Below are 23,125 nucleotides of genomic sequence, written 5' to 3'. Positions count from 1 at the left end.
GTCGTCTTCCAGGTCCTCTTCTGAGGACTCTGACCGGCACGTCGCTTACCCCACAAGCCGTGCAACGCCGGAGGAATGGGCTTCCTTCGGGAAGAAAATGCTGGCGATTCTCGAGTCGCAGGGTACTAAGCCGTCCGCGCCCCCGAGTGGGGTCAGCCGTGAGAGGTCGAGAGACACCGCTCGCAAGAGTGGTCGGCACGAGTCACGGGAGAGGTCCCGTTCAGACAAGGGGACTCGTTCTCGACGTACCCGTTCCAGGTCCCGGTCCTCGACGCGTTCGAGACCGTGTGCACCTGTGATGTCTTCGAGGAAGACATCGACGCCTGAGGCGTCGAGGGCGTCGACAGGCTTATCGAGGCTCCGGCTCCGAGGAAGTCGTCGAAGCCGTCGACGCTCAGGTCATCGAAGGACACGCTCGGAGCTCCAGCTTCGAGGACTGTGTCGACGCCGTCGATGCTGGCGGCGCTGCATCTGACGTCGACGCCAATTTACTCGACGTCGACGCCGATCCTCTCAGCGCCGATGCCTGTTCTCTCGACGCCGGCGCCGATTCACTCGACGCCCTCGACGCCTTTCGAGGCCGGGGTGTCGGAGGTACCCCGTGGCACGGGGGAACCCCCTAGAAAGACTCTGGTTAAGAGCAAGCACTCTCGGGTGCCTTCTTTTCACCACCTGGAATATATTTCGGAGGTGGATGAGGATTCTGATGGCCTGGTTCCTAGTCCGGTTCCAGATGAGATGGTCTCGGGCCATAGCCAATTTGACGATTTGAGGCAGTCACTGCATGATGCCAGTGGACTGGACACCTCTCCAGAGGTGGAGTTTTGTAGGCCTGAGCCTGGCTCTCATGCCGATTCCTCATACCGGCGCCTTGTGGCTAGGGTCTCTGAGTACTTGGGATGGTCTGCTCCCCCAGGGGAGTTTGTGCAGGATGATCTCACGGACATCCTTGATGTTGGTCCCCCAACTGACCCGGTACTGCCGTTTCATATGGCTCTACAGAGAAGGGTGGCGGCGGCTTGGACTGCTCCGCAGAGTCTCCCGGCGGTAGGCAGGTCCTTGTCGCGAAAATACCGCCCAGCCAGTAGCGACCCTGCTACTTGACCAGGCACCCCACTCCAGAGAGCTTGGTGGTGCAGGCGGCCACGGCCCCGGCAAAGCAGGCGTCGTACCCTACCATCCCTCCTGATAGGGACGACACACGTTTTGACGGCTGGGCGAAGAAAGTGTTTTCTTCTGGGGGTATGGCGCTTCAGGCGGCCAACTCCATATGTGCCTTGTCTCGTTTCACACACACTCTGAGGAACTGTGTTGCGTTAGCGGCTGAACATATTCCCGAAGGGGACGAACGGGATGGTTTCCTTGCTATGGTCCAAGATGGTAAGGATGCCATGTGTGAGTCCGTTCAGTCGGGTTTGGATATGGCTGAATGCGTCAGCAGGTCCATGGCGGCGAGCACTGTGATACGCAGGTTTGCGTGGTTGCGGAAGTCGGGGTTTGCTCCTGATGTGCAGTCCCGGCTCCTCAACATGCCCTTTGACGGTGAACACCTTTTTGGCAGCAAGGCTGACGAGAGCCTTGAGAGGTTGCATACCTCCAAAGCTGCAGCGAAGTCGTTGAGCGCTGCAGTTCGCCAACCTCCGCCTTTTCGTCCTAGGGGACAGCAATGGAGGCGTGGTTCCTTTCGCTATTACTCGTCCTTCAGTATAGCGAGAGGTGCTGGCAGTCAAAGAGGCCAACGCAGGGGTACCAGAGGTGGATGACAGGGTACCTGTGGTGCCAAGGCCGCTCGGGCAGTTGCCTCTTTGCCCTCAGGCAACGCCGCAGCCGCTACCACTCAGTCATGAGGCCAGGTCCCATGGTTCGCCGGTTGGGGGAAGGCTGGCGCAGCTTCTTGTAGAGTGGCGTGACATTACTTGAGATGTGTGGGTTCTGGAGATCATAACCCACGGCTACTGTCTTCCCTTTCGGCAGAGGCCTCACGACAATCCACCAGGGAACCTCTCTTTGAAGAGTCCGGATCCGCTCCTTGCGCAGGAAATTCAAGCCCTGCTGAAGAAAGGTGCCGTAGAACTGGTGCCTGTAGCGGAGAGGAACAAGGGATGGTATTCCCCCTTATTTTTTGATTTCGAAGAAAGACGGGGGATTGAGACCCATCATGGACTTGCACGGTTTGAACAAACTCCTCAGGAAGGACAAGTTCAAGATGGTTACTCTCTCTCAAGTCCTCCAGGCCCTTCAGCTTCAGGACTGGTTGGTGTCTCTGGACCTCAAGGATGCTTACTTCCATGTGCCGATCCATCCCAAGCACAAGAAGTACCTGAGGTTCGCGGTTGGCGACTCGCACTTTCAGTTTCGGGTCCTGCCGTTCGGATTGACCTCCGCCCTGAGGGTTTTCACCAAGCTCATGGTGGTGGTGGCAGCGCATCTCAGGCACGGGGGGGATTCACGTCTACCCCTACCTGGACGATTGGTTGATCAGGGGGAGCTCTCCCGAGCAAGTCCTGGATCATCTGTCCGTCACCTGCCACTCCCTTCACAGGCTGGGCTTCTCCCTCAATTTAAAGACGTCCCATTTGACGCCAACACAGCGGCTCCAGTACATCGGACCAGTGCTCGACACTTCCCCGGGGCAGTGTTTTTCTCCCCAGGTGAGGGCTCTTCACATTCAGCAGATGGTACACAAGTTTCAGCATGCCCAGACGCTCCCAGCGTTCGAGTTCTTGAGCTTGCTAGGCCTCATGGCATCCTGCATTCTTCTGGTGCCAAAGGCTCGCCTGTGGATGAGATATTTGCAGTGGGCACTCAAGATGCAATCGTCGCAGTCCTCCGGCAGGATGTCGGACCCGATTCAGTTGCCACCCTTGGTCGCCCAGGACCTTCTGTGGTGGGCCGTCGAAGGCAACTTGATGAAGGGGGCTTCGTTTTGGCTTCCCTGGCCGGAGGTGACGATCGTGACGGATGCATCCCTCATGGGATAGGGAGCTCATGCCAACGAGCTGACAGTCAGCGGTTGTTGGTCTCCGTCGGAGTCCAGGCTCCATATCAATCTGTTGGAGCTGAGGGCTGTCAGGCTAGCCCTGAAGGCTTTTCTGCCGACTGTGCGAGGAAAGAATGTCCTGATCCTGACAAACAACACAGTGGCCATGCACTACCTCAACAAAAAGGGGGGGGCAGGGTCACTTCCTCTGTGCAGGGAGGCGATGCAGCTCGAGTTCTGGGCCATCCAGCAGGAAGTTTCGATCTCGGCAGTTCATCTGGCCGGAGACAAAAACGTGACGGCGGACGCTCTGGGCAGAGCACGATCTCTCACGAGTGGGAGTTGGCTCAGGAGATTCTCCTGGAGATCTTCGCCCTTTGGGGGACCCCTCAAGTGGATCTCTTCGCCTCCAGTGTCAACCGGAAGTGCGAGAGGTTCTGCTCGCAGGAATTTCCTCCAAAAGGAGCCTCAGTCCCCGTCATCCCGCAAGTGCTGCGGAGGTTACGGAAGTCCAGCAACAAAGTCCGTTGGCCTAAGTTCTGCGACTGGTGCAGAGTTCAGAATGTGGATCCTTTTGCATGTGACATCCCCATGGTTCTGTCCTTTTTACTTTCTTTGGCCCACAGGGGCTTGCAAGTGGGTACCATTAAAGGTTACCTGGCGGCGCTGTCCATCTTTAAGCGCTCGTCTGAAGAATGTTCCGATTTTAAAATCCCTTTAATTTCCCAGTTTCTGAAAGGGCTCACTAATGTGATCCCTCCGTCACCTTTCCTGGTGCCCGGTTGGGATTTGAACCGTGTTCTTAAGTTTCTTATGGGTGCTCCGTTTGAGCCTTTACATGCTTGCCCTTTGAGGCTGTTAACTCTGAAAACTGTGTTTTTAGTTGCGGTTACTTCCGCTCGCAGAGTGAGTGAGTTACAGGCACTTTCAGTTAAGCCACCCTTCACTGTATTTCACAAGGACAGGGTTGTCCTTAGAGTTCGTCCTTCTTTTCTTCCGAAGGTGGTTTCTGAATTTCATTTGAGCCAGAAGGTTGTTCTTCCGGCGTTCTATCCTCCTCCACATCCTGGTAAGGAAGAGGAGAGGCTCCATAGGCTTGATCCTAGGAGAGCTTTAAGCTTTTATGTTTCACGCATGTCCCGGGTCAGAGTGGACGATCAACTCTTTATTGGTTACGCTGGAAAGCGTTTGGGACAAGCTGTGACGAAACAGACTTTGTCTCGCTGGATTATTTTGGCCATCTCGGAGTGTTACTGCTTGGCGGGTAAGGACCCACCGGCTTGCTTGCGGGCCCATTCTACCAGGGGTATGGCTGCATCTACTGCCCTGCAGAAGGGTGTTCCTATTAGCAACATCTGTGATGCAGCCACCTGGGCTTCAGTACATACATTTGTACGTCACTATTCCCTCGATTCCATCCGAGGACAGGATCTGGCCTTTGGCAAGGTGGTCCTTTGCTCTGCTATTTGATTGGCGATTCTAAATTTTGATTCTAAATTCTTTCCCTCCTCCTTGCTCTGGTACTGCTTTGGGAGTCTGTCATAGATATGGAATACGTCAGAGGACCAATCCCCTCGAAGAACAAGTTACTTTCTTACCTGGTAACGTTCTTTCGATGGGATGGTCCGACGACGTATTCCATATTGCTCCCTCCCTACCTTCCCCGCTGCAGAATTTCTTTTGCGATTGCAGCTTACGTTCCGCAAGGCTTGGTGTCTGACTGGCAGTAGACTCATGTCACACGTTCTGGGGGAAAAAACTACAACTGAGGCTACGGGCATCGTGCGTCCTACTTATCACATCGGATGACGTCGGACGTCAGAGGAGGTCCTCGACGACGGCGCATCAACGTCATCGACGCAGGACGCAGACGCCGAAAAAAGGTTCTGAAGCAGCACAGCTGTGGTGATTACCTGTCGTAGATATGGAATACGTCATCGGACCATCCCATCGAAAGAACGTTACCAGGTAAGAAAGTAACTTGTTCTTCTCTTCTTCCCCTCTAGGGCCCCTTTTGACCTCCAGCTGTTCCAGCTCCAGTATTCTGTACTGTACTTGCATTCTCACGTCTTGAGTTGAGTTCCATTGTAGTGTATTTTTGCTGCATGCAGTGTTTTCTCCACTCACACTAGGACCTTGCAAGGCCCTAGTGTTCTTGTTCTGTGTTGTACATCTTGCTGCCCCTCTTTATATTGACCCCCATGTGTGCCTCCCTCGTATTTGCCCTTGTATGTGACCCCCCCTCCTGCTAGGGCTGCCTCCTGGCCCCCCATACTCGCTGCCCACACACCCTCTATGGTGCTCTCCGTCTCTCCTATCTTCTCTAACTGCTATTATATCGACTATCCTATCCCTCTCACTAAGTCTGATGGGAAGAAGCTCAAAAGGGACATCCTGGTCTCCAACCCAGGCCTCACTCTCACTGATACCGACACCAGTGCTTCCTCCAGACAGACCCTCACTAACATCCTCTTTGCCGTTCCCTCTCCAGGCCTATGGACCCCACATATGGCCTCTATTCCTTCTTCTTTTTGCTCCTCTCCCATTAATGGATGAACCCGGTGTGAGGCCCTCCTGGCCCCTTGCACTCCTCCAAGACCATCATTAATGTCTACTTAAATTGTACCGTCTTGGTCCAGGGCCCTCAGTCTAATCTCCTCCTTTTTTACGATAGACGCTTCTTGCATCTTATCAACTTCCTTTCTTCTCCTGCTACGCCTATCTCCCCCTCTCGGGCTCCTCTGCCGCCACCTTCCTCTGCCAACTCTCTGGCACCCTCTGCTGATTCTTTGGCCGCTCTGCTGCTTCCTTCCTCCGACACCTCTCTGGCACCCTGTGCTATTTCTCTGGCCGCTGTGCCTTCTCCTTCCTCCGCCACCCCTCTGGGATCCTCCCCTGCTTCTCTGGCCGCTCTGCCATCTCCTCCCTCTGCCACCCCTCTGGGACCCTCCCCTGCTTCTCTGGCCGCTCTGCCGTCTCCTCCCTCTGCAACCCCTCTGGGACCCTCACCTGCTTCTCTGGCCGCTCTGCCGTCTCCTCCCTCTGCAACCCCTCTGGCTCCCTGCGCTGCTTCTCTGGCCGCTCTGCCTTCTCCTCCTTCTGCCACCTCTCTGGCACTCTCTTCTTCCTCTCTGACTACACTTCCACCTCCTCCTTTCTCTTTTGCCCATTCTGGGGCTCCTCTAACACTTCCGCAGGGCGCATCTCATGCCTGTACCCCTCCACGGACGTCTTTCAAAGGTGGCAATCTGTTCCACGTCGCTTCTCTTAACTCTCGCTCTGCTGTCAAACACTCCTCGGATATCTGCCGTCTCCTGGAAGAGCTTGATCTGATGTACTCGATCTGACCGAGACTTGGTACACGGCCAGCTCTGTCACGAGTTTTGACACACTCCTCCTTGATGGCTAAAAGATCCTCTTCTAACCGAGAACTAACCATCCTGGATTGGGAGTAGACCTGATCTTCCTGGAGTGGATCCCTGCTTCTGTCATTCCTACGCAGGCCTATTCCTCCTTTGAATGCCTGGTCTGCAGGCTCTCTATCTCTCCCAGCCTCTCTCTCACTGTGGCCACCATTTACAGGCCGCCTGGCCAGGTCGCCCTTTTCCTCTCCAGGGTGGGCTGACCTCTCCTGTTCCCTCCTTGCCTCTGCCTCTCAACTCCTCCTCTCCTCCTCCAAGATCTTAACATCCACTTGTATGGTACTAGCCTTTCCTCTGGGTTCTTTCGCGACCTCTGCGACTCTCTCGCTCTCTCTCTATTCTACCCTCTGGCCTCAAACACTCTTCAGGGAACACCCTGGCTGTTCTGATCTCCCTGGACCTCACCCTCTCCAACCCCCTCACCACTCCTCTCTCTTTGACTGTCTGCTTTCCTCTCTTTTCTTACCTGTTGCTCTCTGCCCCTCAGGCTAAGCCATCCCTAGCACTGCCACCTACCTTCTCGGTCATCCGGCCCATGAAGCGTGTGTCAGTGGAGGTTTTTGCCGCTACATTATCTCCTCCTCCTCCTCCTTTGGCTGACTCACACTCTGACACACCCCTTTCCAACCTGCATCTCTCTATCTCTAACACTCTAGTCCTTGCCCCTGTCATGAGGATCCATTTGAAGCCCACAGCCAAGTACATCTCTTGGCACGATTCTGACCTCGCCCCTCTTATGCGCAAGTGTAGGGTGGCAGAGAGGAAGTGGAGGGCATCAAGCACACCCTCTGACAAACTGGCCTGCCACCTGTTCCAAAGGCAATACAGACTCTCTGTCCTCTCTAAGAAGAGAGCCTACATCCAAGCCCATGCCTCGTTGGCCTCTAACAACTCAGCCGAACTTTTCAAAATCTGCAAGGAACTGGGCAATCCTGCTGCAGTCTCTACCTCTCCTGTTCCCTCACAGGCCATTGATAACATGGCATTTTATGAAAGACTGTCACAAAGTTGTCCACCTCTCATTTCTGACCCCTCACACCGGCAACAACACATCACGCTTCCTGGAATTTAGAGGGGGCTGAATAACCCCTCTCCTCTTTCCTGCCAGCCGAAGCACTACTAGGTACCAAAGTTCTCCAGCATGGGGTCTGGCATGGATTCACATGCTCACGAATATTCCCTGTCGTCAGGCCGGGAATCCTCGGTATAGAAAAAAATCAGTATCAGTTTCGTTTCTGATCTGTCTTTCTTAGTAGTAACCAGTCACTGGTCTCTGGGTCATACTGCCCCCAGCCAATGACTGCCCTCTCCCTAAGCCCCGCCTCTGGCAGCCATCCTCAGATATTTACCGCACGTTCAATTGTTGGGAGTCCGCGTGCTGTAGCTCTCGAGCTTTTGCTACGTTTTCGTGCTTTTTTCAGGAGGTTTTTCTCATTTTTCGGTTAAATAGAGCCTCAAGCTCCACCGTTTCTACATCCGATCAACGGGGATCCGTTTCGGAGTTTAATACGCCCCTCAAGGGTGAAGATTTCATCGAGTTACGCTTTTGGAGGATTCCAGAAGTTCCGAGGCCTACCCCGGACATGGCCCAGGAGAAAGGAAGCTCGACGCCCGGGAAGCTGTTCAGGACCTGCCCTGGATGCAAGCTTCAGAATGTTTTGAAGGAGGACGAGCATTCGTTATGCGTTATGCCTCTACTGTCTCCATGAGGACAAGACGCACACAGAGAAGGACTGCGCGTTTTGTGGGAAAGGCAGTTGATGAGTCCCTTCAGGCCATCAAGACAGACACAGAGACTGCCCGGGCACTGGGAGTGCTCCAACAACGACGGCCGTCCTTTCGGAGCTGCGGAGGCAGACAAGGTGCCTCCAAAGGATCCGGCAGTGGCTCCTCCACGTACCGCCAAGCGGCAAGATCTTCGTCCCAGGAAGCATGTCGGAGCGGACCATGAAGGATCGCCACCTCCATCTCGCCAACTGGCTGGAAGGGAAGAGCCCGTCAGGCGAGAAGAAGAAAAAGAAGTCTGAGTGGTCTTCTAAGTCCTGTGAGGGCGCCCTGGCGACGGGGGCCCAACAAAAGGCTAAGCACCGCGAGTCTGCGGGCACCGGGAGCGCCGAACGGTCGGACTCCTTGGCTGCCAGGCAGGGCGCATCCTCCCCGGTGCCATCAACCACGAGCCAACGCTCTGGCTCGGGTAAGAGGAAGTCCGAGAACCCGGCGAAGCTTCTGCAGAGGCCCCGGTCGATCTCGAAGATTCCGGCAGAGGGGGAGCGAGGCTCGGACCCTCCCCCCAAGGTGAAGGCCCCAGGCGTCCAGAAGGTGACGATGGCCTTAATTCACCCTGCTAAGACCTCGATTGAGGATGTTGCCGCGGCCCTGGCTCAGCCTGTGGAGGCTACACCAGTGGAGGCGCACTCAGGACCCAGAGTCTCCCTGCCACCGCGGAGGGAGTAGTCTTTCCGGCCCATTGAGAAGACCCCCACGAAGTCCTCGTTGGAAAAGGTGGGGGAGGGGCTGGTGGCCATCGTGGATACGGACACAACCTCTGAAGAAGAGCTCATCGAAGTCGTGGAAGAGGCCAAGCCCATCGGGAGGGATCCCGACGAGGGCGACGACAAGAGCGACGGGGTCGCCGACAAGGCTCCTCAAGAGCCCTCGCGCCCGTCATTTCCGGCGCCGCAGGACACTTTGGCCATTTTGTCAGCGTTTCAGTCCTTATGTTCGGAGATAAGGACAAGGTTGCCCCTCCCCTCGACTGAGGTACCTGAGCCAGACCCGACGGGGGAACCGGAGCCAGGACCTTTGGAAAGTCCACCGCATAAGAGGAGGACGACACATCCTAGGCCACCTCTCCCACCTCTGCGGCCTGCTCTGCCTTCCCCCCGGTCTACTACCCACGGGGATGATGCAGGCACGGACACGGCTACGACAGGTACAGATGATGACAGAGGCGATGACGGGACGTGTCCCCCGTCGCCCGCTGCTCAGGCGTCCCCGCCCGACGAGATTGGATCCTTTCATGCCATGATTTCCAGGGCATCCGAGCTCTTCCAGCTCTGCCCAGAAGAGAAGAAGAAGGAAGGGTTCCTTTACCAACGGCGCAAGGCTAAAAGGAAGACGGTCCTCGCCGTACCGCTTCTTGATGACATCTGGGATGAGGGGCTCGCCCTCCTGAAGAACCCTGCCAGGGCGCCGGCAAAGAGGGACCGGTACGAGAAGTAGTACCGGGTCCCCGACGCTGCCCCCTTGTGCCTTCGGGCGCAACCTACCCCGGATTCGGTCGTCTCGGCGGCGGCAAATAAGAAAGCTGGGGGGGCATCGGCCTCGACATCAACTTCCCCGCCGGACGGCGAGGGCAGGAAGTTGGACACGATGAGGCGGCGGATCATCTCATCCGCAGCGACTGTCAAGGCGGCCAATGCCCTGGCTATCGTAGCCCGCTACGACAGGGAGTTGCGGTTCAAAATCACCCCTCTGTTGGACTTCCTTCCGGAGGCCAAAAGGGCTGAGGCCCTTGAAATCCTACAGGAGGGTGAGATTGCTTCGGACCACGCCATCACGGTGACAACGGACATCGTCGACACCGGTTTACGTCAGTTGGGCAACGGCGTTTGCTTGAAACGACAAGGATGGCTCAAGGCCACGGATTTCCGCCAGGACGTACAAACCAAGGTTTTGGACATGCCCTTCGATGGGAACAACCTGTTTGGGACCTACAGGGGACGCGGCAAGTCAGGTGGTGCCCGTCATCTTCGACAGGGAGGTCAAGGAGGCAAGGCGGCCTCCCAACAAGATTGAACCGACCGTGGGGTCGTGCCCCCGCCGAAGCACCCCGGTGGGAGGCCGGCTGGCTAGGTTCGTCAGCATGTGGGAGTCCATCTCCACCGACCGTTGGGTGCTGGATGCCCTGGCCCAAGGGCACACCCTCGAGTTTCAGAAGAAGTGCCCTTGCGTTCCACCCGTGGCCAGGAAGGAAAATCACGTCCCTCAACTACTGTTGGAAGTAAGGGCGATGCTCAAGAAGGGTGCCATCGAGCTCGTCCCAAAGAGGCTTGGGGGCTCTGGAGTTTACTCAAGGTACTTCCTCTTAAAAAAGAAGACAGGAGGATGGCGCCCCATCCTGGACCTACGACGACTGAACAAGTACATCAAGGCACAGTAGTTCCGTATGGTCACCCTCCAGCACGTGCTGGGACAGCTGGAGGATGGCGATTTCCTGTCGTCGTTGGACTTGGAGGATGTGTACTTCCACATCCCCATTCTAAAAAGACACCGAAAGTTCCTCAGGTTCGTAGTCCAAGGGCGGCACTACCAGTTCAAAGCCCTCCCGTTTGGATTGAAGTCGGCAGCCAGGGTGTTCACCAAGTGCCTCGCACCGGTGGCGGCACGGCTGCGCCTACAGGGGATCCACGTCTACCCCTACCTGGACGACTGGCTCATCCGGGCAAGGACAAGGGAGATCGCCGTGGAGCACACTGCGAAGACCGTCCAGCTGCTCACGGACCTGGGATTCTCCATCAACTTTCCAAAATCCCACCTGGTTCCGTCGCAAGTCGCCTTGTTTCTGGGAGCCAAGCTCGACACAGTGGCGCGGCTGGCCTCGCCGTCGGAGGAAAGGACCAGGACCATTCTGGGCAAGGTGCAGCGTCTGCTGGCCACGGACATGGCCAGGGTAAGATCTATCAAATCCCTCCTCGGGATGATGTTCTCCTGCATTTATCTGGTGCGCCTTTGCAGGCTTCGGATGCGCCCCTTACAGAAGTTCCTCGACGCCTGCTGGGTCCAGTCGACGGGCAGCTTCGAGGACAGGATCCCTCTCAACGAGACGTTCCGTCAGGCGATCCAGTGGTGGGGTACCCGCTCCCATCTGTCGGCGGGCACGGACTTTCAGACCCCAGCTCACCAGGTGACGGTGACGACGGACGCCTCCCTGGAAGGTTGGGGAGCGCACTCCAGAGATCTTCACGCGAGAGGCCTTTGGCTCCCGGAGACAAAGTCTCTCCACATCAACATCTTGGAGCTCCGCGCAGTGTTCTGGGCCCTCAGGTCCTTTCTTCCGTCCCTCAAGGGCAAGGTGGTGAGGATCTTCACCGACAACACTACCACGATGTTCTACATCCGGAAGCAGGGCGGAACCAGGTCCCCTGCCCTATCCAAGGAAGCCCAGGATCTGTGGCATTGGGCCGTCGCCCAGGGGATGTTTCTGGTGCCTCTTCATATGGCAGGAATAAACAACACGATCGCCGACTCACTCAGCAGGGAGCTGCGCTCGTGCCACGAGTGGGAACTACGCCAGGATCAAGTGGATCGACTCTTCCGACGATGGGGCGAACCCCAAATCGATCTCTTCGCAACAGTGACGAATTCCAAGTGCCAGAGGTTCGCCAGCAGGTTCCCCCAGCCGAGGAGCATGGGCGATGCTTTCTCGTTCCCCTGGGACGGCCTATTTCTTTATGCGTTCCCTCCGCTGCCGTTGCTGCTCCAGCTCATCAACCAGCTCAAGAGGTCCCGGTGCAGGATGATCCTCGTCGCACCGGCGTGGCCGAAACAGATCTGGTTCCAGGACCTTCTGGACTTGTCAACGTCCCCACCAGTCAAGTTGCCGACGGACGCAGACCTTCTCTACAGAGAAGGAGGCGCCATTCTTCACCACAACCCGGAGTCGCTGAACTTGCCGGCCTGGCTCCTGCAGCACTAGAGTTTGGAGGGTACGACATCCCGGTCGACTGCAGAGAGGTTCTTGCAAAGGCCCAGGGCGTCCTCAACTCTCAAGTGCTACGGACATAAATGGAAGAGGTTATCTGTCTGGTGCCGTGCACAGAAGATTAACCCTCTGCTGATTGCGGCCCCTCAAGTACTGCCGTACCTACTGTCGCTGGCCAAAGCTGTACTGGCTCATGCCTCCATCAAAATACATCTGGCTGCAATCTCCCGATATACCAGGACTACGGGACGGGCGTCCTTGTGGTCTCATCGCCTGGTGAAAGAATTCATGAAGGGACTATTCCGATCATTCCCGCCGGTGAAGGCTCCTGCCCCGGCGTGGGAGCTTAATGTGGTGCTGACCAGGCTCATGGGGGCCCCATTCGAGCCTATGCATTCGGCGCCTTTAAAGTTCCTGTCATGGAAGACAGCTTTCCTCGTGGCCATCCCCTCCGCATGACGAGTGGGAGAGATCCAGGCCCTATCTTGCAAGCCTCCATACTTGACTTTTCATGACACGAGGGTGGTGCTGAGGACACACCCTTCCTTTATGCCCAAGGTGCCGTCGGACTTCCACCTCAACGAGCCCTTGGTGTTACCAGTTTTCTTCCCGTCGCCTTCGTCGCTGGCCGAGAGGACTTTGCACTCGCTGGATATAGCTAGAGCACTGAAGTTCTACGTGGACCGCACAAAGAGTTTTCGGAAGACGTCACAGCTGTTTGTGAACTTTGGGACTGTGAGTCAAGGGAAGGCTCTCTCGAAGACTTCCATTTCCAGATGGCTCTCCGGCTGCATCATGCACTGTCACCGGTTGGCAAACCGACCGCTGCCCGGCCGTCCGAGAGCCCATTCGACCAGAGCGATCGCTGCTACCACGGCGTTCCTGTCTGGTGTGCCCCTGCTGGACATCTGCAGGGCTGCGACGTGGAGGTCGACGCACACCTTCACAAGATTCTACTGCGTCGATCGGGTCTCTAGGGAGGAGTCCAGGGTCGGCCAAGCAGTGCTGCGCAACCTGTTCGCCTAAGGTGAGCCTGGTGAGGAGGTAAGAGTTGCTTAATGTTGAGTTGTTGTATTGCTTAATGTTGAGCCTGTTGCCACCTCCCGTGGTTGTGCATGTGTGTACTGCTATGTATTCTCTTATTCATGAGCATGTGAATCCATGCCAGACCCCATGCTGGAGAAGGAACAAGTTACTTACCTGTAACTGTTGTTCTCCAGCATGGGTCTGGCATGGATTCACATGCGAACCCTCCCGCCTACCCCTCTGCGGCTCTTCACTTGGTCATACTGCCACTTTACGTGCTACCAAATCTGAGGATGGCTGCCAGAGGCGGGCTTAGGGAGAGGGCAGTCATTGGCTGGGGGCAGTATGACCCAGAGGCCAGTGATTGGTTACTACTAAGAAAGACAGATCAGAAACTAAACTGATACTGATTTTTTTCTACACTGGGGATTCCCAGCCTGACGACTGGGAATATTCATGAGCATGTGAATCCATGCCAGACCCATGCTGGAGAACAACAGTTACAGGTAAGTAACTTGTTCCATACTCCCCTGGCCTTCTTGCAGGAAACCTGTGAAGATGCATAAACTAATGAGGCTATCTCCGAGCTGAGTGGGAGCTAACAAAGAAGATGCATTCATGAGCAAGCCTTCCCACATGAGGCACAGCCTCTTTAAGTATTATCGCAGTTAAACCAATGCTGCCTGGTAGTGCACACACAGAACAAGTAAAACATTCCTGACACATTTAAAAAGTAACATAAAGTCACCTTGGAGAAAAGAAGATGGGACGCTATATGTGCCTGCAGCACTCTAACGTGGCTTGTGCTGCCATGTAAAAACAGGACAAAAGATGAGAGATGCTCACCCTGCACTTGGAGCCTGAAGGACTACCCAGTGCACCCCAAACGATATTAGTTGAGCTGGTGGGTGAGGCTAAAAATATCTCACTCGCCAAAAAAACCCCTCAGAGCCCAATTCAATATCAGAAGTGCTGCCGGTCCCATTGAAGTCAATGAGGGGAAGTTGCAGAAAGAAAAATCTCTTCTAGCAGTCACAAAAAAGGAAGTACTGAAACTTTGGAAGTCCCCCACCAAATCCTCTTTTTAGAACAGGATCCGCTACTCTGTATCACACTCGGCCAAGAAACTGGTTTTCGATTCCAAAAATCATGATCCGTTGAAATATGATACAATTTGGAGTGCTTTTATAGATTTGTATGCATGGTTGCAAAGTTTGTTTTGTCATTTCTTGTCCCAATGTTTGCGTTGTGCTGCCTTGTTTACCACCTTAAGTGCTTTTTCACTTAAAATCCTATACTTTATTTGAGCACTTGTGTGATTTCTTGCACAGCCAGTGCCTTCTAAAACCCTAAATTGATGTACTTATTTTCTGTGATGAAATCCCATCCCTGAGTGGGTGTGTGATAACGAATCGGGTGGCCAGGTCTCACTACCTGCTTCTTGATGTGAGGTCTGGCAAAGGCCCCCTGGCCCACCACAATACGGGGACTGGGGCAAGGCATTGCCACAGTGATGCTAGTCCTGCTATTAGCCCTTGAAGTCTCACCAAAGCTATCCCAGAGACAGTCTCTATAGCTTGTTCCTCGGCAGAGCCGCTGGCATTTACAAGGAGGAAAGAGGAAGTAAATGGGAATCGGTGTTTACTCCCATGGCCTCCGCAGCTTGCGAGTAGACTACGATACAGTTGCCAGCTTTCCAATGCTCCATATCCGGTTCTGCAAATGCACTGTAATACACGTGTGAAAGAAAAAAACCAAGATGGCAGGCCACCTTATTAAAGGTTTGGTCTGCGAGAGGGACAGACAGCAGACAATAGAGAGAAAACCCCTGATGCTTCACTGGCCAACTAATCCCAAGCCCAGAGCAATCTCCAGCCCCACGGTGCAGGACTATGACAGCGCAATGGTACTGAGTGTGGGTGTTTGGAGTAGCGCAGTGGCAAGGTCAGAGGGAAAGGTGCAGGAAGAGGAGTTGCAGAGACCGCTGAAGGTGCGGGTAGTGGAGGGGGTAAGAATGAGTCATATGATGGAGGAGGGGACGAGAGGGCAGTGAAAGGAGGAGAGCTGAAGGTGTAGAGATGGGTGCAGAGAGAGCCAGAGGAGGTGGAGGAGTGGAAGAAGCTGAGGGAGCAGACGGGGGGTGAAGGTCTAGAAACAGCCAGGGTGACAGAGGTTAGAGTACAGATGGTAGAATAAGAGAGGATCGAGAAGATGACACAAACATGGAGAATGGTGTGAGAAAAGATCAAGGCGGGGACACAGAGAGGAGGAGGGACCATCAAAGATTGGGAGAGAAGTTTGATGAAGGGAGGAGGAGCGAGGACTGGTGGGTGCTGAAGGGTACCATGGAGGTACAGAACCACTACTAGCCAGACAGCAAGACAACATCAAACTACTACTTGCCTCAGAGTAGCGGGAGCAGGCATGAGTTTGTTGTGGCATGCAGAGAAGGTTAGCCAGCAGACTGCTCGAGGGTCAGAGCTAAGGCCTAGTGGCAGGTCCCCAGCCACAAGTGAACAACCGTTTGGTGAGGAGAAAAGTGAGAGGGGATTGAGAAGTAAGATCAGGCCCCTTGTACAAGGAGGCACTGTAGCACCTTGCTCCTTACCGGGGAACTCCCTTGCCATGCCTTGCCTCTTGGAGGCAGTGTGGAACCTCCTTAGACAGAGATGTGAACTTCCACAAGTGTGCTGGTTCCTCCTGGAGAAGTCTACTGTCCCTCTGGCAACACGTAAAGACTGGACGTTTTTCCATTACTCCGAGTGGCTTACAAGAAAGTGGGAATGACGTCTGGGAGAGACCTAGAGAGACCTTTTTTTGCGCACATTTTCTGAAGCAATGTGACTTTTTTTCTTTCTTGTGTGTGCCTTCTGGATCCCACATTTGAGTTGCCCAATTTTGTGCCCGGTGACAAGTAAAACATTATAAACCAAACCCATGTGTTGCACCCTCTGTAGAGTCCACTTGGCTTTGTGACATAGAAACGAGATCCACAAATGCCCTGCTTGAGGGCTGCCTATCGACTCCACTTAACTTTGTGACATTTCTCTTTGTAGTTGAGCCGGGCTGTGCCCCTTCATCGGTTGCTCTTATTCATAAATCTAAAGAAATAGAAAGTGTAGCAGTGCTACCTGCTGAAACTGGGACCCGGCTGGTATTTGAAATCTTAACTCATAGACGAGCCTGTAGTGCACTCCCCGACTTACCCTTGGTGGAGTGTGGGAGTGTTTATAATGACTGCTGCCTGAAAAGCACCCAGACACAACGGGCAGACAATCTAGCCCATGCATAAGGTGTTAGCCTGATAAGAGAGCAGGAACCAGATATTTCCCGATGCCAAAGGAGTTGAAGCATAAGGTCTTGCTCTGTCATGTGTAGGTGACACCACTGTGTACACCCATACATGGACACATCTGTAAATTACAAGTGCCCAGCCTAGAAATAAGCATGCTGGGGTGTTTTAAAAGCATGACCTTGTTGGTGAACTGAAGGATGTTTCCAGGGCGTGGAACCCCTGATCTTATTCTGTATTAGAATGAGCAGTATGGACATTGGACTCAGGACACCGGATCCTCTTTGCTTACACCCATGCACCAGAGTGGAGATATTCCTTTGTGTTGGCAATTTTTGAAACTTCGTTTTTTTGGTTGTGGGGTGCATTAAAAGACCCCAAACAGAAGTCCCTTTCACCTGAACAGCAGCATTTAAATACTGCAACCAAAAACGACCCTGCTTTGCTTTCCCTGTCACATGAATGGCAAGAAGTTGAACACTACAGCCAAAAAAGGCCTGGCTTTTTCTTTTTGTTCGTCTAAAATTAAAGAACCATGGGGAAAGGGGCCTACCTGTCATTATCAATGGACCAGCAGTAATGTAATTCACCCAAAAAGGAGGAATCAAAGAATCCTGTGACATGGAAAACCGGGACTTTTAAACATTAAAATCAAAAATGGCCTGCGCAGGTATTTGCAAAAATAAACGGCTTTAAAAAGCCACAATGGAAAAAGGGACCACTGCTCACAGAAAAATGTCAGGAAAAAAAACCTGAGGTGTGGCGGCGTGGGGATGGTGACCAAAGCCAATGTATAGTATGTTTCACCCACAAAACTCCTGTAAACATGAGAAGAGACACTTACTTCAGGAAAAACCTGTTCGGGCTGAGTTCTAAACTTCACAATAAAATGCCCCGCTTCCAGCTGGATGTCGCACCTCCCAGCTAACAACCCTTCAATAAAATGTGATGCTGTTGGAGGAGTCAAACTTCCCTACTCTGCAGACTGGCTGGCAGGAGAGCAGAGATTTCAAAATAAGGCAATTCTTGGCTAAGCCCTGACAAAAAGGTGAGCCCTTGTTGCACCCACTTCAAAGGAGCCCACACCACTTCAAAGAGACTTATAAAAAAAACTCTGGTCAAGGCTGAGCCCAGGAGGACAGTTGACTGTGGGAGATGAAACAGCCCTCCCACATGTTGAACAGACACTCCCAATTGATATTAAGACTGTTTCATTTTTGGCATTTTGTGCAGCCATCAGACTGAGGATTGATCTCAATTTCATGCCATTGTTCATGTAATTTCCAGGCAGTTTTGGGGATATAAATTGCATTTACCTGGGACTCTGGGAACTGATAGGGCCAGTTAGACTAGGTTTCTGGCTCATCTGGACATGTGACAAATGTAAAAAGTGGATGAAAAGATGGAAAATGAAATTGGGAATGTGCTTGATGACTTACATATTCATAACGGTAGTACATTTTCTGAAAAACAACAAAAATGTGGCACATGGCCATGCTACATCGTATGGATTTGGCGATCAGCTCATCTAATTCCCCATGGTCATCTCAAACCGAATATATGTTTCGAATGGCAGTGGCTAGTACAATTATGAAGTTATGATACATAACTAGTTTTTGACAAAAAGTTGTAATGAGAACAAAGGATGTTAATAAAGGGGAGAAGGCAGATGGTGCTCCAAAACCCCTAATCCAATCCTGACGGGGGGTTGAGAGAAAGAGAGAAACTGTCCAATCCTGGCGGCAGGGATTATTGAAGGGTACTTCCCCTAGATTGTAAAATTAGTGATGTCATTTCTGCTATCTAAGGGGGACTGTACTAGGACTCAAGACACACAAAAACCAGGGAAGACAGAAACAGGAGGACGGAGAGAAGGGTGCTGAAACCTACCATCTTTCAGAGTGCAGTGACCAGACCCTTGCCCTTTCTTTCCAGAGTGTCCTGAGATCCAGCTGGTTTTCCTGAATCTTAAACAAAGCCTTGCTATGTAAGTAGCAAAAACCCAGCCCTAAATTGCATAAGCCCTCCATTTTTGTAGCAGTGCATTTAATATCCCCATTGGAAACCCCAAATTGTCATGTAGTTCAGCCATCTCGCCATAGAAGAATATCTTGTTTGCCTGTACATGTTAGCATATCCTGATTAAGAAACCCAGCATTTGTCTGTGTAAATCCTTAGTATTTTGTAAGTAAAATCAATTAATTCCCCCATTGAATTGCACGGATCGGGATTGTTGAAATTCGAAACCAACCATCCTGGTCTAGTGTTTTTATTTAATTGTTAGTCATTAAAATGTTGCCTCAAATAATGATTCCCATTGTGAGCTGAAACCCGTATTTGTCCGTGTCTGAATTATGCCCTGCTAAGCGAATTTTCTTTTGCTAGTGTCATTCCTTTTTGCTTCTGTCCTATTAAACCCAAACCGTTGTTCCCATTGTGCGTAATCTCTTTGCCCAAAGCCTACCTGTTAGCTGCCCCTGTCATTTTAACTAAAAAACGATTTTCCTATGTGCCTTTCTCGTTGTTGAAAGCGTGTGTCATTTTCAAGCCCCAGTAAAATTAAGGTGATTCTCCTTTTCGTTTTTTTTCCTAAAACTGTCTTTTCATCCTTTAAAAAGCGTTTTTTCTAGAGTAGTCCCCTTCGTCGATCAGATTCTGTGTTTGAATTTCGAATTGCCTTTCCTTCATTTTTCATTGCTCAGAGCTTGCTGTCACTTCACAGCCCCAGCAAAATTAGTGTGATTTGTCTTTTCATTTTTCGAGAAAAAAAGTCTTTTAACCTTTGAAAACTAGTTTTTCCTAGTTTATATCTCTTCCTTTGCTATACCCTGATCACGGATTCTGAATTGCCTTTCTTTTATTTTATTTTTATTTTCTTTCTCATGTGCTGCCTGTGTTCAAATCGAATTTCCTAAGTGTGCTAGCTAGTCTGTTTTGAAGCCTGATTTGTCCTCTAGTGTAAGCATCCTGAAGTACCCTTCGGTGCTGTCCCATAGCAGTAGTATTGAATCATAGAAAACCCATTTTCCATTATTGCAGGGAGGAGTGCTTAACTGTTGGTGCTATCACTTTGTGGTAAATTGTTATTTTTCTGTTCTGCCATTAAAAAAAAAAAAAACGGAATTAACTGTAATAGTATATCTTTACCTGGTTGTTTTGTAGAGCTCATTGCATTTTGTGTTGCCACAACATTAGTGGCTGTGCAATTGATTGATTTTCCTTTTTCATTATATAATAAATTAATAAATATCTTATTGATGCACACCGGCCTGGTTCCTAGTCTGTTGTGAAAAGGGGTGCTGGTGGAGGGTGGGTGCGAGACGGGTTGGAGGCCTACTCAAAAAGAATCCGTAGTATATTAAAAATAAAAAGTGTTTTATTGTGCGCCACATCCATTGTAGGGGAAGGAGTTCACTAGCTGGCGTGTGCCATGTAATAAACCGTGACATGGTGTTGGCGCTTTGGTGGTGTAAGCCACCTAATCGCAAAACCATTGGTACTGTAAATGTTTAAAATAAAAAATTAAAGAACAGGGAGTTTGGGAGCAGTGTATGGCATTGGCATGGCAACTTGCTGATGCTTGGCTATGAAATGGCAAAGCACCAGCCAGGCCTTCACCCTCTCGCTCATGTCTGCTGCTGTTTCCAGGGAGCTGTGTGCTACCGAAGTAGTAGCAAGATGACCGTACTTAAGTAGATGCACGTAAAATTTTTATTTGTATGTACCAACACTTTTTTGTCAGATGAACTCCTGTAGGACTATGTTTAAAGTCTGCGCTGAGTGATCTCTGGTCTGCTTTGCCTAAACCTCACTTTCGGCCACACGGTGGAGGAGCAGGATGACTGGAGTTGAAACCACCTGAGGGATTTACCTGCTCTGTGCCCCCTTGTAGCGGAGCTGACGCTGCAAGGGTGCATGGCTGGGGCAAGCGCTCACTGAAGAGAGCAGCGGAGGGGTTTCCCCGCCAGAAAAGAGCGCACTATGGCGACTCCTAGCCTAACCAGCAATTAGGTAACGACGACTTAGCGCAATGAGTGTCACAGTGTTGTGGTGGAGGGCAGTGAGTTGTAAACATGGGGGTAGTAAGAAAACTGCTGGCTGGCAATGCGAGTGTTCTCAACGAACCGTAATAAAGAAGAGAAACAGACAGCAAATGAGCGTGGAATGGACATTGGAAGATGCCAGTTTACCTATATGAGCTGAGGTGTGAGGGGGCGGGCACGTTAGACTTATCTAACCCATGCACCCACCCATGCACTAAACTAGTTGAACATACATGTATTTGTAACTTTTTGATACATTAATGACGTCAAATATGGGAATGGTCTATTGCTAAAAACACAACAGGGCGTGTTATAGTGAAGCATGAGACCACAGGCCACTTTCCCCCCCTCCTGGTGCCGTTTTGTGGTTGGGTCTTCATCCTCCTGGTGTGGAGTGCTGCTTCTGCTGTGAGCGTTATCGTACCTGGATGCTGCCTGGCATCTTTGTCAGTGCTGTCAAAGCAGAATGCTCTGTGCTCCAGACCCGCCCCGGCTGTCTACTGGCAAGGTCAAAAGAGAGCCCAGACTCAGTGCACAAGAACACACAAGCGTGGACTATTTACCACATAGTAACACTTGGCAATGCCTTTATGCTACTCTACAGCTCATGTTCTAGTATGTCCAGGAGGTAGCCATCAATTCAACATGCCCTTTAGAAAAACGGGTTCCTCTCTTTGCATTCATATGCTGCTGCAGTAGCTGCTCCATCTGTCTGCCTCGATGTTTGAATTGCATGATGTTTGTTCCCAGTCAAGCCCGCCTTTCTCAGCGGACGCTGAGGATCTGCCGCAGCGTAAAACAAGTCCTGATCGAGCAGGCGCAGCCCTGGGCTCATTCGTTTCTTTGCTCAGCCCCATGCACCTTGGTCTTTAGGTAATATTGCTGGAACCGTGTGCATCCCAGATGTGCGGTTTTGGTTATCCCTGTAGCCGTAACGACTCGTGCGCAGAGTGGTGAATGGCTCTATGTTTCAGAAGCATTCTGCGAGTCCTGTTCAATTAGTAAGCGGATATTTCAGAAGAGCTGTAGTCTTGGTTTGTTTTTGGTGAACCAGAGTACAGGACTTGTTTCTAAGGGGTGACGTTGGGGCTCAGCAGTATGGTGACCATGGGAAAACATGCAGGGTTTGCTAAGAGTGCCCGTTTTACCACTGCTGATTTGGAAACCCATCCGTTGTGAAAACCACCTCCTTTTGTGAGTGCGGGAATTCTCTTCACTCACAGTGGCGGTATTCCGACGTGTGTTAATACTCCCACACCCCAATTAAATCATGCAAGACTTCACAATGGTGAATAACTAAAATGCATAATGAATTGTTGATTGACTAGTTTAAAGGTGCCATTACCACAGGCGGGAGCAGTCATTCAGTTTGGAGTATTGGCTAAAATCGCCAAACTCGAAGTGAGTTACCCGTAGTGTCCCGCTGACACCGAGACTTAATAGCACCCTATTTATAAAGCTCTGGGCGTTCTCCTTCCTGTGGAACTGTGGCCCAGTAACTTTCCAATTCTCTTGTACATACTCCTGACGTTCCTTCAGAAGAAGCTGCAGCTCCTGTAATCCAGAGTCTTCTACCCAACCTTTATTGCAATAGAAGACAGGGTCGTGCACGTTTCTCTCATGTTACTGCCTCTAAAATGCTTCGCTTGAGGAGGAATGTGTTTGCTTTTTAATAAAAGGAATGGATTGCAAATGTTTTCTGTATTATTCACAAACTTCGAGTAAGATTGGATGGCTGTTTTTGGAGGTCCAGATGATAACGCTGGCGTTTTATATAGTGCTACAGGAAATTCAGTTGCAGCACGCATGTTCGCTGATTCAAGGAATACCATAATTGTTACCCACACTGTGATACCATCCACTCACCCTACCCCCTCTTTCTCTACTCAACCTGATCACCTCTCTTGACCCCCCCACCCTACCCTGTTTTAGCGCCTACCCCTCGATCCTGCAGGTGTTTTCCTCACTCAACTCTGTTTTTTGATCCCCCAAAGAGTTGGATAGGGGAAACTGCAGATCCAAATCTAGACCAGTGTAAGGGCCAATCAGTATAGTACCCTGCCAAGTAGACTGTTCCTTTATGCTCCCTTATCTCAGGCGTTCTGTGTTATGTTCCCTGGGACAGCTGTCACACATTGAATCAGAGATCTGCAGCTAACATGGAAAAGAAACACTAAACCGAGTACTGGCTAAACGCAACTACTGAGGCTTGATTCTGCAACTTATTGAACCATTTTCCAGGAAAAGCTTTCCTGTCTTTTCAGGGGTGCCCTGACCCTATACCCATGGTGGCGCGCCAATTAACTAGTAGTCCAGGATGGATCGGTCTAGTGATAGTACTTCCATATTCCATAGAAGTGATGTGCAACGTGCGGCTCTCCAGATGTTTGGACTATGACTCCTATGACACCTTACCGTCGACTATGCTGCTTGGGGCCGATGGGAGGTGTAGTCCAAAACATCTGGAAAGCCAACGGTTGTAAACCCCTGTATGTATGCATTTATTTATTTGTATTGGTTATATTTTAACCTTTACAATTTATAGAAAATCCAATGAAAGAATGAATTAAATAAAATAGAAGAAATATGATAGAACATTGAGACAACGGTCACAAAAAGAATTATTAATTACCATACAATTCTCAACAAAAGAATCAA

At 51.6% G+C, this 23,125-nt stretch overlaps 1 protein-coding gene across 9 annotated transcripts in view; it reads left to right on the top strand.

The window, feature by feature from the left end:
* STN1 (STN1 subunit of CST complex) overlaps positions 1 to 23,125 on the top strand; it is a 1,349,458-nt gene that overhangs the window by 1,089,369 nt on the left and 236,964 nt on the right. Inside the window, exon 11 of one of the 9 annotated variants that reach the window (XM_069611733.1) lies at positions 4,987 to 7,544. The exons of the other annotated variants lie outside the window; for them this stretch is intronic. Coding sequence (XP_069467834.1) covers positions 4,987 to 5,054 — 68 coding nt within the window. The 3' untranslated portion in view covers positions 5,055 to 7,544. Of the gene's footprint in view, positions 1 to 4,986; positions 7,545 to 23,125 lie in introns of those variants that run through there. 9 annotated transcript variants of the gene reach the window in all.

The sequence above is a fragment of the Ambystoma mexicanum genome, chromosome 8 (assembly GCF_040938575.1).
Source record: "Ambystoma mexicanum isolate Mex_15411 chromosome 8, UKY_AmexF1_1, whole genome shotgun sequence".
Lineage (NCBI taxonomy): Eukaryota > Metazoa > Chordata > Amphibia > Caudata > Ambystomatidae > Ambystoma > Ambystoma mexicanum.
This window is presented reverse-complemented; position numbering and strand designations above follow the sequence as displayed.